The 16,466-nt window shown below is 39.1% G+C and overlaps 1 protein-coding gene across 1 annotated transcript in view; it reads left to right on the top strand.

Annotated features, from left to right (window-relative positions):
• The window catches only part of slc49a4 (solute carrier family 49 member 4), a 70,358-nt gene that overhangs the window by 3,268 nt on the left and 50,624 nt on the right, over positions 1 to 16,466 (top strand). Inside the window, exon 2 of the mRNA XM_042494088.2 lies at positions 2,648 to 2,741. Within this exon, the coding sequence (XP_042350022.1) occupies positions 2,648 to 2,741 (94 nt within the window). The remainder of the gene's footprint in view (positions 1 to 2,647; positions 2,742 to 16,466) is intronic.

Raw genomic sequence — 16,466 nt, 5'->3', positions numbered from 1 at the left:
AGGCCGCCAATGAGCAACAGCATGGTAGTTGCCATCCAAAAGAGGCTAAGATCACATCATCTGTGGTGCAGTCATGGAGTGGTACGCCTACACAGTGTGCTCAGGGTGTGACATACATTTGCTGATATAGCAGAACGTGTCAGAGGAAGCTGATCTGCACATTTAAGTGTTTGGTTGTAAAGCCTGTAAGTCCTGTTTGCAGCAGCTGGCCTCAAGGGCTTCTCTGAAATGTACACTGCTGCTCAAAAGTTTAGATCTCCTGCCACAAAAGCTTGATTGGGTTCAGTCAGACGGCTTAGAGGACTACTTTATACTTTTTAAATAACCTTTCATGCTTTCAGGCCGGAGAAATTCCTCCTTACAAATAGATTTTGTAAGTTTGGTTTGTTTTATACATGGAGTCAGTGTACAAAATTAGGTTTCTGACTCACCGGCCAAGGGGACAAATCCACCAGCCGAACAAATTTTCTACTGGCAGCAGCAAGCAGCAGACTGGCAACAAGTGATAGTTTTGTTAATTCCAAACATGCATATTTTTACTGGCCAAAATCTATGCATATTGGGTATAACTTTAGTATGTAATTATTTTAAAATGCTGCAGTAAAGCAACCTAAAAATTATAACTGAGGTACTTGTGCACATGTTGTATAAGAATCTAAAGGGGTTTTCTGATCATTTGATTTGATTATTAAAAATATTTTTTTAAATGCTGCCAAAGCAACAGATACAATGTGATAACCTTTGTTTTAAAAGCAGGTACTTAAAGCTGAAACATGATCATTTTTCCAAACTTTAAAAAAGTGTTTTTTTTATCCTTTTAAACCAATCCACACATTAACGACAGTGTTGTAGAGCCACACAGAAAAAACGTAAACATTAGGCTCATTTGAAAACTAGCCAGCTGGCCAGCACTGGCACATTTGCAGAAATGTTGATTAATGTGTGTTGTCCTTATAAAAACTAAATAAATTTATGGTTTGCAGAAATGTACGATGCAAACGTATTTTCTGGTGATTGGGTTGGAAAACTTGTGTGTCCTGATTTAAAAAGAAGCTGACAGCTGACAGAAAACTAATAATCTGTTAGTTAGACATCTCTGTCAGTACTTGTTGCCACTAGTGACATCTGCCAATATTTGATGCAGCAGAACAAATCATAGAAACAAAGGACTGACAGCATGTCCTCTTCAATATCTAAAGCATACAGCCTGACAAACTCCTAACAGGCACCATGAGGCCGTGTTGGCATTTGACCTGCATTTCCCATCCGGGATCAATGAACTACAACTCAGCCCCAGCCTGGTGCTAGTCAGAGGAGCTGCAAATAACAAGTCGCATGGAAAGAGAAGAAAAGAGAAGTGGAGAGAGTTTCCTTGAATTGGCGTGACGAGGGTGAAACTGAGAAGAGATACTTTCAAGTTTGTAGAGAATGGATCTTTGTCCTTGTAATTGCTGTCACACAGGCCATATTAAATAAGGAACGTTGGGATTCCTGTTGTCTTCGTGCCAGTTTATTGTTATACATACCACATAGACTCAGTTGCCAGTTCCAACAAAAATAAAATTGGTTGGGGGATCAGCAAACATCCCATTTTTCTGTGTTTTTTAATCTTGTGTTATGAGTGTGTGTGTATGCGAGTTATATTTATCCCTCAGCAGCAGTTTGAGTCATGTTGTGGTTGATTGATCAGTTTATCTGATAAGAACTAATCAGATGGATGGATGAGAGGAAAGAGTAGAGTACAGAGTGAGTGAATGCAAACTTTTGGACCCAGCACAGTGAACGGTTAAGCATGGTACATATAGTAACACTAGAAAATGTTTTATGTGATGGTAGGTAAGTTAGTTGTCATGGCCCACCACAAATAAATGAATGTGTGGGAAACCCTACATCACAAGGTGCTCCCTAGTTATTTAACTGTTTATTGGGCAAAACAAGAAATACACAGAAAAATATACCTTTCAAATCAGCAGGCCTTTTTAAAATTCACCAAAAAAATTAAGAAAAAAATCACCAAGATGTTCATGACAAAAAGAAGCCAATCTAAGTTGTTTGATTTTCCCCTAAGCCAAAATAAAAGTCCCTTCACAGTGCTTAAAAAAATATTTGACATGTAAAAGCTTTTTATATACGGCTATTATATAAAGAGTATCAATGATCATTTCAGAGAATGTATGGTCTTGAAAATTTGCCTCAAAGTCATGGAAAAGTCTTTGAAATTTCTTGGTAAAAATGTGTAAGAACCATGTCAGTGGGTAAAGACAAATAAGAGTACGGCTAGAACAGTCTGGTACGTGCAGAAAATGACATCACTATACTGTAACACAAGCCTTTTTAATACCTGAAATTTTTATCATAGCCACAATTCAAGATGACATACATCTAGTCTCATACTGATACACTGCACAGCCCTGTTTACAAAGCCTTTTTTTTTTTTTTTACAATATATATACTAAAACAAACAACATATGATCCAATAATTCAATTCAGTAATCATAGGCAGCCCTGCTCTGGAGGTAATATGATTACTTCTGATTAGAAGAAAGTGTGACTGTGGGCTGTTTACACCTCAGCCTCTCAGGCTCTCTTCTTATCTGTCATTTTATTCTTTTTCTCCCCTTCCATCACTCTCTCATGTGTCTTCCAGGTTTGCGGGCGTCCCTCCTCCTCTCGGCGCTCTTCATGCTGCTCGGAGCAGCTCTCAGGAGCATCCCACTGACAGAACAGCCTCTCAGACGATGGTAAGACTCATCCGTGAGCATTACGGTAGCAGATGGTTCAAGGGGGCAAGTGTGCTGATGACTCTCTGAAAGGTTTTGGAAAAGAGGCAGAAAGTGCCTCGTGATCCTCAGTGCAGTCATAAGCCTTTCATGATTTACATAATTCGATATATTAGGCAAACTTTTCTAACCGACTGCCAGGGCCAGTTATGAACGTCACTTTATGGACAAAAAGAGCTGCTTGCCAAATGTTAGACTCTGTCCCTGTCTAATGAGTCCCCCATGATTTGTGATGTAGCTGTCAAGATAAGATAGATGGATTGAGTTGATCAATAGAAAAATTAATCAACTCTTTTGATATTTGATTAACCTTTTCAGTTATTTTATAAGCAAAAATCTCAAACATTCATTGGTTTTAGCTTCATCTTTGTCAAATATGATTATAAGATGAATGTTTTGGAGGCCTTGGGCTATTAAACCTGGATGCATTGAATATGTCAATCTGGGCCCTGAGAAGTTATAGGATGGGATCTTTTACTATTAGGGCTCATTTATACTCCCTTTACGTACAAAATTAGATCAGTCTGTTTCAACGTTGTAAACATCAGTGTCCTCAATATGTGCATCCTTTTCACTGGTACAGATACAAGAGATGGCACAGTCAAAGTCTCACAAAACAAAATCAAGGTGACTGTGGATGAGGTAATATTGTACCTTTAAACAGAAAGAGTGTTATAGATCGCGAAGATCTGTGAGGCCTTTAAATACATTCCTAGATCTTTTTTGTTTTACTAATTTCTCTTAATATTGTTATTCATGACCATTTTCATTCTTTCTGCCATTGTTTGAATTTCTTCGATGTCTCCTACGGTTGTAACTCACTTGAACTATACACCACACTGCTGCCACAATCACCGAAAAACACACACACACAGAAAGGCGTGCTGTAGAGCCGTGTACACAGCTCTGCACTACTGGCAATGGGAACGGAGTCTATAGCCTATTTTTACATACAATTTTTTGTTGAAAAGGGGTATTAAAGTCAATTTAGAATAGTGGCCAAACTGCAAAATACAACTTCTGAGCTCAAAGAGACATCTGTAAATCAGTGGATACCATTTTTTAAGTGTCACAACCCTGCAAAATAACTCATTCCATGTTCAGAATTTGAATCCATTCAGATTGATAGCATTTTGAAGGTCTGGAAAATCTGCACGATAAAATAGTTTCATCCCCATTCAATCTGGGGCTAAACCAGGGGCACAACAATGTGGTCATTTCTGGTTATTTATCCTACGAAAGATTAACTTTTTTTGGCTTCATGCGCCACTGAGCCACTTTCATAGACATGAAGGGGGTCCCTATTCTGACGCTGTATCCAGTTCTCTTTAAACATTCATGGTAGAGACCTGTAAATGTGTCAGTCAAAAGGTATTTGGCAGCCAGAGAACAGGACTCTGAAAGACAGCTCAACATTATTATAGATCTTCTACCTCTTTTTTTTTTGTCCTTGCTGCCAGTTTGTGCCCGTGTCAGACAGCACTTTGACGGACCGTCACTGGCAAATATAAAGAGGATCCCATTATTCTTAGTGTTTCATTCTCAGCTCTACTCATGAGCTCAGTGTTCCTGTTTCAGAGAGAGCAAGAGCTCAGAGAAGGCCGTTTCAATCATAATGTGCCTTTTTAACAATGTAATTTCATTAAATATTCCTGAGTGGTAATTCGTCTAATGATTACTATTGGCCTCCATAATGAGGCGATGTATCATAAAATATCAATGCATAGAGGGAATTGTATTTCCACAGAATGAGCCGCATTCACTTTCTCTCCATGGATTTCCGAATTTTTAAAATAACTTTGGCTTTCAGTGAGCAGATAAATCAATTTGGTTTTTCAATTTCTCTCTCTCTGTGTGTCTCTTGAGGCTGTGGTAGGAAAGCCATCAGTGCAGTGAACAGTCAGTGATACAGGCCAAATGTAAGGAAAATAAAAAGGCGCTATTAAAGTATACTAGGAAGACGATGTGATGGAGTCATGATTCCCTTGTCACAGTGCCTAAGATGAAAGAGAGTGTTTACGATTTGCTGTGAAATGTCAAGTTTTGCATTCTGGATTTGTTAGCTCTCTGTGTGGTCGCAGCTTTCAGTATTTGTATTGTCGTCATAACCCCTATTAAAGCTGGGGGAGGCAGAAATCCGAAAAAAAGGCAATAGAAAGGCAGAATTTGAAAATAAACTCTCCTCCTGCAGCTCTCTCCTCTCTGTCCTAAGCCCCTTCCACCAGACGACACGTGATAAATTACCACATATTCAATTTTATTTTAAAAAATGTAAACACATAGGTTCACAACATAGTAAAATGAAAGACATTGCAAGAATGAAGTGCTAAATTGGCACTGCAACCTAAAAAGTGCAAATGATTGCTTCAAGACCAGCGATATCAATGCACTGCAAAGACACAGCATGTTAATGGGCTGAGTGATACCAAGAATAACATATTTGCAATACTGGAAAAAAACAAGAGGCTGACATTATAAATGAGGTTCTTAACAAACACCAGATGTTAAAGACTCTTTTTGATAAGTCCATCTTCCTTTTTTGGGCTCTTTGTAGTTTAGGCAGTCGTTGACAATGCAGGAACTTTCTCTGCAGGATTCTCAGCCATTGAATCAGGCTTTCTTTGAACGTGCACGCGCTTCTGCATTTGTACAGCAGCCAGTGGGAATGCCCTCTCTCTGAAATGACCCGTGATTGGTCAAAGTCTCCCATCACGGGTTATATATTCTAAAACCTGAAAACAGCCAAGAGGAGGCGCAGAAGTCTAGTTTTCCTTCAGTCCACTTGAATTATGATGTGTTCACAGTTTATTATGGGATGTTGGCCAGTGATGCCAAAAATGAAACTGCCTACACCAGCTTTAATCTTTTCCACAGCCTTGAATCATGAGTGACGCCCTTTCACATGATCCACTTCTATATGCTTTACTAGACTGAACATGTTGGTACATGTGCAGAAGTCTATCTCAGACTGTTAACCTTGTATTGATCACTGTGTTACATAACATGCATCAACAAGGGGCAGAAGCAGCTTTCTCTGTGGAAACTTATTTCACAGAGAAATTTAGAGTATTGGCTCTACCACAGCTTTACTAACACTCATCCTCTGGGATTTATTATTTTAGTAGAGTGGCTGTGGCCTAAATCTTCAGGATGTGTTATTTTATTGTACCCAGCCGGCACAGTAAACCACAGTAAACTTTTTTTTCATTTGATGGTCTTTTAGAAATTACAGAGGGATCCAGCTAAAGTTTTATTTTGATCTGTAAATCAAAATCCAGCCGTAGCAGATAAACTGTTTTATTGATTTATTTTTCATGACAAGAGTACTCCTGTGACTTTTTATTGAGCTTCCAAAAAATTGTAGCATTTGAGGCCAAGATATCCTGACTTTTAGTCTGTAGTCAAGTTTTAAATACTGGATATACACTTCCCATGACCATACTCAATAGTATTTCTTTAGATCTCCCCTGCTTGAGTTTTAACACTAAAGCTTTATGTTAATTAGCTTTATGTTTTATGTGTAGTCTAACTCCAAGCCAAGATAACCCAAATGACAACATCAGAAGTATTTTCTTAGACTTAACCAAGATCCCCTTGAGCTGCAGACGGCATTATACAACAGCTTGTTTACTGATCTTGATTTGTAAAATTGATAGTTTCCTCTCTAATGACAGCTCCTAGATCATTGACAGCTTCGCATCAGGTAATGTCACTTGTTTTAAGCCCATAGACTTCAGGGGCCGTATTCACAAAGCATCTTAGTACAAAGAGAAAATCCTAGAATTTTTAAAGAAAATTTTAGGAATTTTTAAGTTTTCTAAGAATTTCCCTTTTAAAGTTAAGATTAGATCCTGGTAAAGATAAAAGCTATTCACAAAACATTACATTCAAAAACAGAGAAATTAGTAATCATAGTTTTAAACTGACCTGTAATAACAATTGTGTTGAGTTTGAATGTATGTTGTAATGTGATGTCATTTAATTTTATTTAGACAGGGACAGCGCACAGTAAAACATTAACCTTATATAAAACAAGGAGTAGTCCTTTGGCAGGTAGGTGGAGCAAAGAAATGAATAACAGAGTTTGATGTAAATAGAGTACAGAACACCAGGTCATAAAATTTTGCAGACATTATCATCCCCATATCCCACCCCACCTCATCATGATAAATCACAAATTTGTGCAAAATTGCAGCAATAAAATTATCAGGGCATAGTCATCCTAAAACCAGTCTGCTCCCTCACACCGCCCAGCAAACAGCGGTAGGAGAAATATTCTCCAAGTGCTGGGTGACCATGAGTTAATGAAAGGCTACAGATTAGATGGTGCAGGGCTAATGTTTGTGGTCGATCTCATTAGAAGATTCACTCACATCTTTCAACTAATGCAGTAACAGTAAAAAAAGATGGAAAAGTGATATGGAAGATATTTGAAACTAGAAAAGTGTTACAGTACAGCAGAGTGATCACACTAAAAGCACTTACACAGTCTTATTTTGATACACAGTTTATTTATCTTCTACTGGCTGTCACCACCTTGCAGCCTCATGAAAGGGTGTCTGTGACAACCAATCACATCTGTAAAAAGAATGTGTCACACATAGAAACAGCGTCAACCAAACCTCCTCACTGAGGTAAAAGTTTCTGTCCCTTTCTCGCTCAGAATTGCTCTGAGAATTTTCCTAAATTGCTTCTAAGCTAGGACTCCTTGCTAGAAATTTTTAGGCTAAGTGAGGAGCTCTCTGAGTATATTCTTGGCGTGTTTGTTGAATAAAGGGCCAAGGCTGGACTTGAACCAACGGCCGCATAGCCTCTGCACATGTGGTACCCACTCTACCAACTGAGCTACTGGGTGCCACTAGGTTCAGTCTAACTGTTGACCCTGATTTAAAAACATTTCTAATGCAGCTTCACTTCACATGTTTTGAACACTTTTATCCAAAGTACAGCACGCTAAGCATGTGGGCATACTTTGTACATGGCTATTTGGCAAGTGGGCTGCATTTATACAGGGCTTTTCTCATCTTAGTGACCACTCAAAGTGCTTTATGCTACAGGCATTATTCACCCCATTCACACACACATTCATACACTGGTGGCTGAGATTGCTAGTCAAGGTCGTCATGAGTAATTTTAGCTTCGCGGACCTTCTTAATGGTAGACAACCACTCTTCTTCCTGAGCCACAGGGCTGCTATCAATTGCAAGATGCTTTCACTGTAAAGGTGAAATAGAACCAAATAGAAACAGGGCTGCTAAGTGACACCACTTCCTCGACTTGTTGGATAGTCAGAAGTAGACATTTTGAGTATTGTTTTTTTAAAGCACTTTTCATACACACAAACTGTAAGACAAAGTGCTTCATACAATAGAAAGATGAAGAAAAATAAATAAATAAGTAAATAAAAAAGTAAATGAATAAAATGCTCAAGCTGTAAGTGGTAGAGTAAAGATAACAGCGCAAAATAAAATAAGAAATAATTATGTTAAAAACAATAAAATAATATGAGTAGTAAAACTATGAAACAGACTAATAAATTGTCAGTAGATAAATAAAGTTCAAATAAAGGCCAAACTTAAAAAAATGCTTATGCTTATCATGTTATATATCAGTAGCTTCCCCAACATTGTTTAGTAGTCAAACTGACAAATTTCTCAGCATCAGTGAAGCTTCAGTGCAGCACAAATACCATCATCTCCTCCTGCATGTGTGAAGTCTAACCCCTCTCAAATCCAGTTAAACAAGAGCATCTTTCTTTTCTTTCTTGGTGCTGGCTGACCTCAAGGTGTGCAGCCCTGGTCAGAGCTGTCTGCTGTTTTTTGCATGATGAGGACAACCTTTCACAGCCATGACCTTCAGCTCTTTAGCATTCAGAGTGGGAGACATGATTGCACAGAGAAAGACCAGATAACATGATCATACAGCAAATGTTAGCTCTGACACAGTTCAGCCTAATTTGCATCTTAAATGTAATAGGTCACAACTCTTGAAGCCATGTTTTAATGGATGACATGGTGGATTATCACAGTGAAGAGCAGGCTGATAGAATCATGCAGCTCCCTGGATCACCAGTAGATGTCACTCTTTGCTTTGCAGTAGTGGAGATGAACCAGTATCAGACTGTGAGGGCTTTTGTTTAGAGACCTGTGTTTGCGGCTGTGTGTGTGTGTGTGTGTGTCGGCTCTCATAAACAAGATATTTTTGTCATATCAGAAGTATTGGTTTAGATAACCTGAAAGACAGAGAGGGGCCCTTACTGTCATGCCTGTCTGGCTCCAGAATTTTGAATGTGTGGAGTTCAAGGGCATTTGTAAAGAGCGATCAAACAGTTTCCTGCTCTCCCTGATCAGAAGACAAGTGGCGACAGTTTTCAGGTTTAGAAGTTCCCTCGACAGCCTCCTGCGGATCTGTGTTTGTTCCACGTGTCGTTTCATGTCTGATAGGCGATTATTTTCTGTCTTATGACATCCTCTTGAGAAAATAAACCACCTCTTTGTTTTAAGATCCTTTTCAGGAAATCAAAGGCGGTTGTGGAAGTTCCTTTCTTTTGTAACCGGCAACAGTCACGTTTGAAAAGTGTTTTGTTTTGTGAAGTTCAGATAAGGAGACGGCACTGTTGCATCAGTGGACGTTGATTAGACCTTGCTGTGATTAGGTCTGCTCTCAAATCAGAGACATTTTTACCCTCCTTATTCTCTGTTTTCACGCATTCACTCGCCCTTTCGGTCTCCCCGCATCCGTCTCTCTTGTGCTTTTAAACACAGACCAACTGTGATTAGTAAGTGTCTATCAGTGAGATCTCAGACTCACTCAGACACCGTCTGATTGGCCATCAGAACACATTGTGGGTCCCGCAGCAGGCTGTCCTATTACTGTGACCATTGCTGTGCTGTCATTTTGGAGACAGAATCGGCCTGGCCCTTTTTGTGATGGCAGAATTGGGTCTGTCAGCCCTGGCGGACCCGAGGCAGCCGGGATGATTTCGCCACAGTGCTGACTTCTTTGTCTCATCCTCGATCAGATTCCGTCTGACAGGGTTCATCAATACGGATTAACTTAATCATCCAGCTGAGAAAAGTCGCTCCCTTCTCTTTCTTTCCTCCTCCTACCCCCCATGTGACCGCTCATACTCATGTAACTCACCATCCGTCCTCATCACCTGCCACATTAAAGGCAATTTTGGTAGTCACATCAATCCTGCGAGCGTATAGACAGTAGGACTGGGGACTGAACTTCAGTAAATCACTGACCAAACTTTGTAATGCAAACTCTCTGAAGTTGTGAAGTTTTGAAAGTCATGCAACTCCGTTGTGAGATAGGCGTGAACTTTTCCAGTCACTTTCATGTCAGCTCATCAAAATTTTTGCAAAAATCATGTCTATTTTGTAGAGCCCGATGGATACTGGATTTTTGGGGTCGATGTCAATAACGGGGAGTAAAAATAATAAATAAATCCAATTATAAAGTAGGCCAGGGGCCAGTCACAGCAGCCCCATATGTGTTTCTGGGATTATAGGACATTTCTCTGATTTTAGGACAATTTTAGGACTTCAGCACATTTCTAGGATTTTAGCACTTTAGCAAATTTTTTAGGATTTTAGGCCATCTCTTGAATTTTAGGCCATCTCTTGAATTTTAGGACATCTCTTGAATTTTAGGCCATCTCTTGAATTTTAGGACATCTCTTGAATTTTAGGACATTAAACATAAGGTCATGACGTGATAACATGAAAGACAGAATCTTTGGCTTTCTGTTGCAAAAAGAATAAATGCTCTAGCTACTATGGTTGTTACTGTAAATCTATTTAAATGGGATCATGTAAACAACGACCTCCCATGGCTGTCCCGGGAGGTCCGTTTTTTAACACTGAAACACAAATAAAAAAAGACAAATGCACAATTTTGTCTTTTAATATGAGGTCACACTAGTTCACAGTTGTTGTTTGAATTGATGCTGTAGTGCTGGCACATTGTTTTAAAATTGTTTGCTCTGATAATCAGTTTTTGGACTCTCTTGATCAGAGTGTTGGGTTTGTAATAATCTTTGTGTCTAATGAGAAGATACAGTACAGCCGGCGGACCAGTCTGCTATCTGGACCCTTCCCAGGTCTAAATGAGACTGTAATCACAGGACGGGCTCCACAACCTGCCAGGTGGGCGTGGTGTCCGTTCCATCTCAATTTGGCACAAAAAAACAGCACATGCTGCGTATGCTGACTTGAATCAATGAGTTTTGTGCAGCAGGTATACAAATACCATGTTTTTTCAAAGACATATATTAATAAAAAGTATGTATTTCCCATGGCTTGTTGTCTTTGAATCCAAATAGAAAGGTACTTCACTGTCTCTGCCAGCACTTATAAGATTAAATTAAACTTTACTTCAGCATCTCCACCTCCTGCTGCTGATTTGCTGTCAGCTTATTGAGGTTCAACATCGTACCTGCAGCCTGCACTCCATTAAAGTGGGTTTCTCTGCCCTTAAATACAAGTGACAGGCCTTCACAAGTGTTTTAGTTGGGGGTAAACGACAAAAAGGCATCGGAACACAGCACAAGAAAATTGATGTTGATCCAGGTTTTAAAGGGTTAAGCTGATGATTGACATACTGGATACTAAAAAGAGTAGTTCAAAAAGATTTTTTGGTTCTTTGGTTCGCCCGTCCCCAGTGAACAGCTGCATCAGTGAGTAGAGGCGCGTCTTTAACCTAAATCATGTGATTGTTAGTTAAAAAGAAAACCATAATAACAGATGGTGTATTATGATCATCTACATGCTGAATTCAGAATGACATTGGGAGTTTGACTCTGGATAATGTGGGGGACAAGTTTGTCTCTCTTGTCTTCAGCAACTCGTATTAAGATGAAGAGGGAAATAGCGGTGTGGTAGTTGCAGCCGTGTCCCGACACTGGGTTCATCCCTCAGTTGCTGAGGTAACAGAAATCAGAGAGAGGCTGGATGTGGAGGAGTCAAAGACGTGTCGTTTGAGGACGCCTACCCTCAGTTAAACATATCCAAAACAAGGAACATGATAATTGATTTTAGAAGACGTGCGCACACACACACACACACACACACACACACACACACACACACACACACACACACACACACACACACACACACACGAAGTCAGACCCAGTAAGAGTCAGACAGGAATGTGTGCAATCTCACAAATATCTCTGGACAGTTATTGACTCAAAATTGAACCTTGAAGCAGACAGTTAAGCCTTGTGCAAAACATCAGGGTTTGTTTTGTTCCTGGAAACTGTCTTATCCCGCAGGGGCTGGTTGGCACATTTCACACACTTTTCATTCTTTATTTTTTTGATAATTTTGGCTCTGTTCACGCATATGGCATAAAGTTTGGCAAGAGTGTGTATTTTTGTTTAATCTCTGAATTTCCAGCTCAGCTCCTACAATAAATCTAAAATTCACTGTGGAAACTAAATTGCTACATTCATACTGTTAAAAGCAAAAAATGCATCATTTAAACCCATTCAAACTGCAGTTTTTGACCCCACAGCCATCAAAGCTTAAAAAAATGCATTGTATTATTTCTGTGTGTCATTCTGGGCTTTTGCCTTAAAATTTGTAATTTTTACTATTTTCCACCTGATGAGGTCTTTTTTTTCTTTTACCAGATTTGGCATATGGAGAAAATACGTACATGCTATTTCCACTACGTGCACTGTCACAGTCAATGTTGCTGTGATAATCAAAATATTTAAAAATGAATATGTGATATTTATGATTAGGACTGATGTTGCTTTTAAAAAAACTCTATAAAAGTAGAAAATAATATTAATATATAATATTTTTTAAAGCATGATTTTCAAAAGCGCATTTTGTGCGCAAAGCAATACAAATGTTTGTAATATTAAAGCGAGCCCTAAGAGTTAATTCCACCTTGATAAAACCATCTATCATGCGTGATTTAACAAATTTTGTCTTTTGTCAAGAACAGAAACCCAGTGTGCCTCTACACCAGACAGTTATAGTGGATCGTCGGCTCAATTTTAAATAACCCTTAATTCCAGTTTCTTCTTTCGCGATGAAGATTCATGGTCCCAATATGGAGAAGAAAACAATAAGCTCTGTTCCAGCGGCTGTCAATCAGATGAAATAGTCATAGCAACTTTGCACAAATGCTTCTGAAAAAATGTGTATTTATATATTTATTTATTTATTCATTATGCCTCGGCACCAGCAATAGCCACGATACACGATATCTCAAAAAGCCTTTAGGGAATTCTTTCAGATTTGGCTCAGACAATTCCATTGAAGGATGAACTGATGAGATTTTGGTGGTGATATGTCAAAGGTCAAGGTCACTGTGACCTTATTCTTGATAACATAATATCTCAAAAACACCTGGAGGGAGTTTCTTCAAATTTGGCACAGGCATTTGAGTGGACTCTGCAATGAACTGATTAGATTTTGGTGGTCAAAGGTCAAGGTCACTGTGACCTTGCATCTGTCTCATTGCAATGAACACAATATCTACAAATGGCCTTGAAGGAGTGTCCTCAAATTTGGTACAAAAGTCCACTTGGACTCAAGAGTGAACTTACTAGAATCTGGTGGTTAAATTCAAGGTCACTGTGACCTCATACAATATGTTTTTGGCCCTAACTCAAGAAATCATACGCCCAGATTTCACACAAATGTTTAACTGGATGGGGTCAAGATGGGGAGGTCAAAGGTCAACTGTGGCATCATAATGTTTCTGGCCATTACTCAATTTCATAACTCAGAAACAGCAGGAGAGACATTTGGTCAGATACTGAATAAGTGACTCGAACCTTTGGTGTCCTCGAAACTGTGCTGATTGAATAGATCTTCTGTGCTGCTGTAGGGAAGATGTGTATAAGGCACCCACGTTTTCACAGACATGGATGTAAACTGTAAGTGCAACTTGACTTTTGCGTAGAGGTTTTGGAGGAGGAGGATTTGTTCTTCTAGTTGTACTTTACTGATTAAGTGATTATTGGAGTCCTGTTGGTTTACTGTAAAACAAATTTACCTACAGGTACAAATAAAATAACCTGAACGTGATGTGTGAGCCAACGCAGATAATCATACCTGAAAACATGATAATGCTAAAATCATGTGTACATAGAGATGAATTAACAGGTTATTTTGTTTAACATGAACACACCATGCTAGTGTGTAACATACTCATAGACTTATCATGGAAAATCACACTAATCTGTAGTGGAGCGCTTGAAAACTCTTGAAGCTAATGGAGCGTTAATTGAGACTGAAATACTACATCTTCAGCGAAGGAAGGATTGGGACGACTAAAAAGTAAGAGCCTCAGAGTATTTCAGGAGGTTCTGGTGTGTAGGTTGGGATGTTAGCAGGTCTGGGATGTGGGAAGGAGATACAGGGTGAACACATTATTCTCCAATCAATCTGTCACTGACCGCTGCATTTATCTGTGAAGCCCAGAGGAGGCAGTGTTAAAACGAGTGAGAGGGCAGAGAAGTGTGAGCACACAGAAGAGTGAGACTGACTGGAACATGGCTGCTTTAAGTCTGAAGAGTTTGCTTCTTGATACGTAGGGCCGGGTATTGAACCTCAATCCGTTTTTGGAAATGTCCTAGGATTTTAGGATTATTCTAGGATTGTAGGACATTTCTAGGGTTTTAGGACATTAATTGGATTTTAAGACATTGCTAGGATTTTAGACTATTGCTATAGTTTTAGGATGTTTCTAGGATTTTAGGATGTTTTTAGAATTTTAAGACGTTTCTAGGATTTTAGGACATTTCTAGGATTTCGGGATATTTCTACAATTTTAGTACATTTCTAGGATTTATGGACATTAATTGGATTTTTGGAAATTGGCAGGATTTTAGGACATTTCTTTACTTAAAAAAAAAAAACTTTTCTAGGATTTTAAGACATTGTTCGAATTTTAGGATGTTTCTAGAATTTTAGGACATTTCTAGGACTAGGATCGGTATCAATATCAAAACTTGATGTCAGCACTCAGTCCCATTTGAGTAGTTGTCATCCCACCTTGGTGAATTTTCCAAATTAATGGCTGGGCAATGATGGATGCCAAAAGCCTGACAGTTATTTCTCTCAGCAAGTCTCTAAACAGTTTCAAAAATCATATGAACTAAGATAATATTAGGGTCATGACACCCTTCTCATATGGCCTTAGTTCTGAACTTATTTTCAAATGTATTATACTTTCCTAATTAGTGATATGTCATTCAGATTGGTATGAAGAAGTCCTGAAAAGTTTTAAAGTTAACTTAATTAAATCCATTTTCTCCCTCCAGCCTGCACTCACTTATGTTGAATAAGAATCAGCAGGGACTCTTAGCTGTCAAAAATATAATCTAGAGCGCAAAAATACAGACTCTTTCTGAATACCATAAATTAGCTCAAGATCTCTCCTCCTTGTCGTCTTTCTTGCTCGTTGTTTTCTCACTCTGCCTTTTTCCTCTCACCTTCCACGCTGTCGTCAATTCTCCCGGCTGAGCCGTCTAACACAACTCTGAATGGACGGTGTCTTTGTCGAGCTCAGACAATCAGCCGTGTGCTGTCTCTGGTGGCTGGCTGTCTCAGGCAGACGGCTGTGGGGGGGTGGTGGTGTTGAGGGTCTGGTGTCATCAGGGGACATCTCAGAGCACATCTGTCTCGCACAGCTCAGTGTGAAGGTGCACAAGTGAGACGACACAGTGACTTGGACTCTCAGCGGCAGGTCGTTACGTACGTCCCCAGAGATAATTACACCTTATTTTCATTCCTTTGCTTGTCATTATTCCACCAGATATTTATAGCAAATGCTTCATTACCCCATGTCTTTATTTTAACTTAAGTAATACACTGATGTCAGGCTCACTGCCACAGCCGTGTTTGATTGTCTTACACAGCAGGGGATTCTCTACTTACATTGCTTGGGGGGGGGGGGCACTTTTTCGAAATGACAGGAGGCCAGGGGCCAGTCACAGCAGCTAAATTTCTACGAATTTAGGACATTACTTGGATGTTAGGACCTTTCTCAGATTTAAGGGCATTTCTAAGATTTTAGAACATTAATTGGATTTTAGGATGTTTCTCGGATTTTTAGGACATCAATCGGATTTTTGGATGTTTCTAGAAATTTTGGACATTTCTCAGATTTTACGACATTGTCAGGATTTTAGGACATTTCTAGGATTTTAGGACATTTCTAGGATTTTAGAATGTTTCTAAGATTTTAGGACATTTCTAGAATTTCAAGACTTTTCTAGGATTTTCGGACATTAGGGGCTTAGCAAGGACCTCTGTCGGGGGATGCAGGTCCACTTGCACTTTTTTTGATAAACAAACTATATTTTGATGCTGTTTTATGGACTTGGTACCTTATGTAAACTAAAAATCCAAAAGCAATTTCTAGTGTGAATCACTTTAATTTTTATTGTGGATTAGAAAATGGTTGGGTGGCCACCGAGCATTCTATTAGGGGCCACATTTGGCCTGCAGGCTGTAAGTTAAGTATCACTGCGATACAGTATAGGAACCTCACAAACGAAGAAAGAGAAGAAGAAGAAAGACAATTGCAAAAGTGACTGTGACATGATATTGAATGCAACACATTTTCCTGTAAAATCCGCCATAAAGAAATGACAGTTTATTTTATGGATTTTTAAAGGTGTCACAGTCCTCCAAACGTGCAACAGCTGGC

Source organism: Plectropomus leopardus, chromosome 10 (genome assembly GCF_026936395.1).
Source record: "Plectropomus leopardus strain MGB_pleo_1.0 chromosome 10, ASM2693639v1, whole genome shotgun sequence".
In the NCBI taxonomy this organism is placed as follows: domain Eukaryota; kingdom Metazoa; phylum Chordata; class Actinopteri; order Perciformes; family Serranidae; genus Plectropomus; species Plectropomus leopardus.
This window is presented reverse-complemented; position numbering and strand designations above follow the sequence as displayed.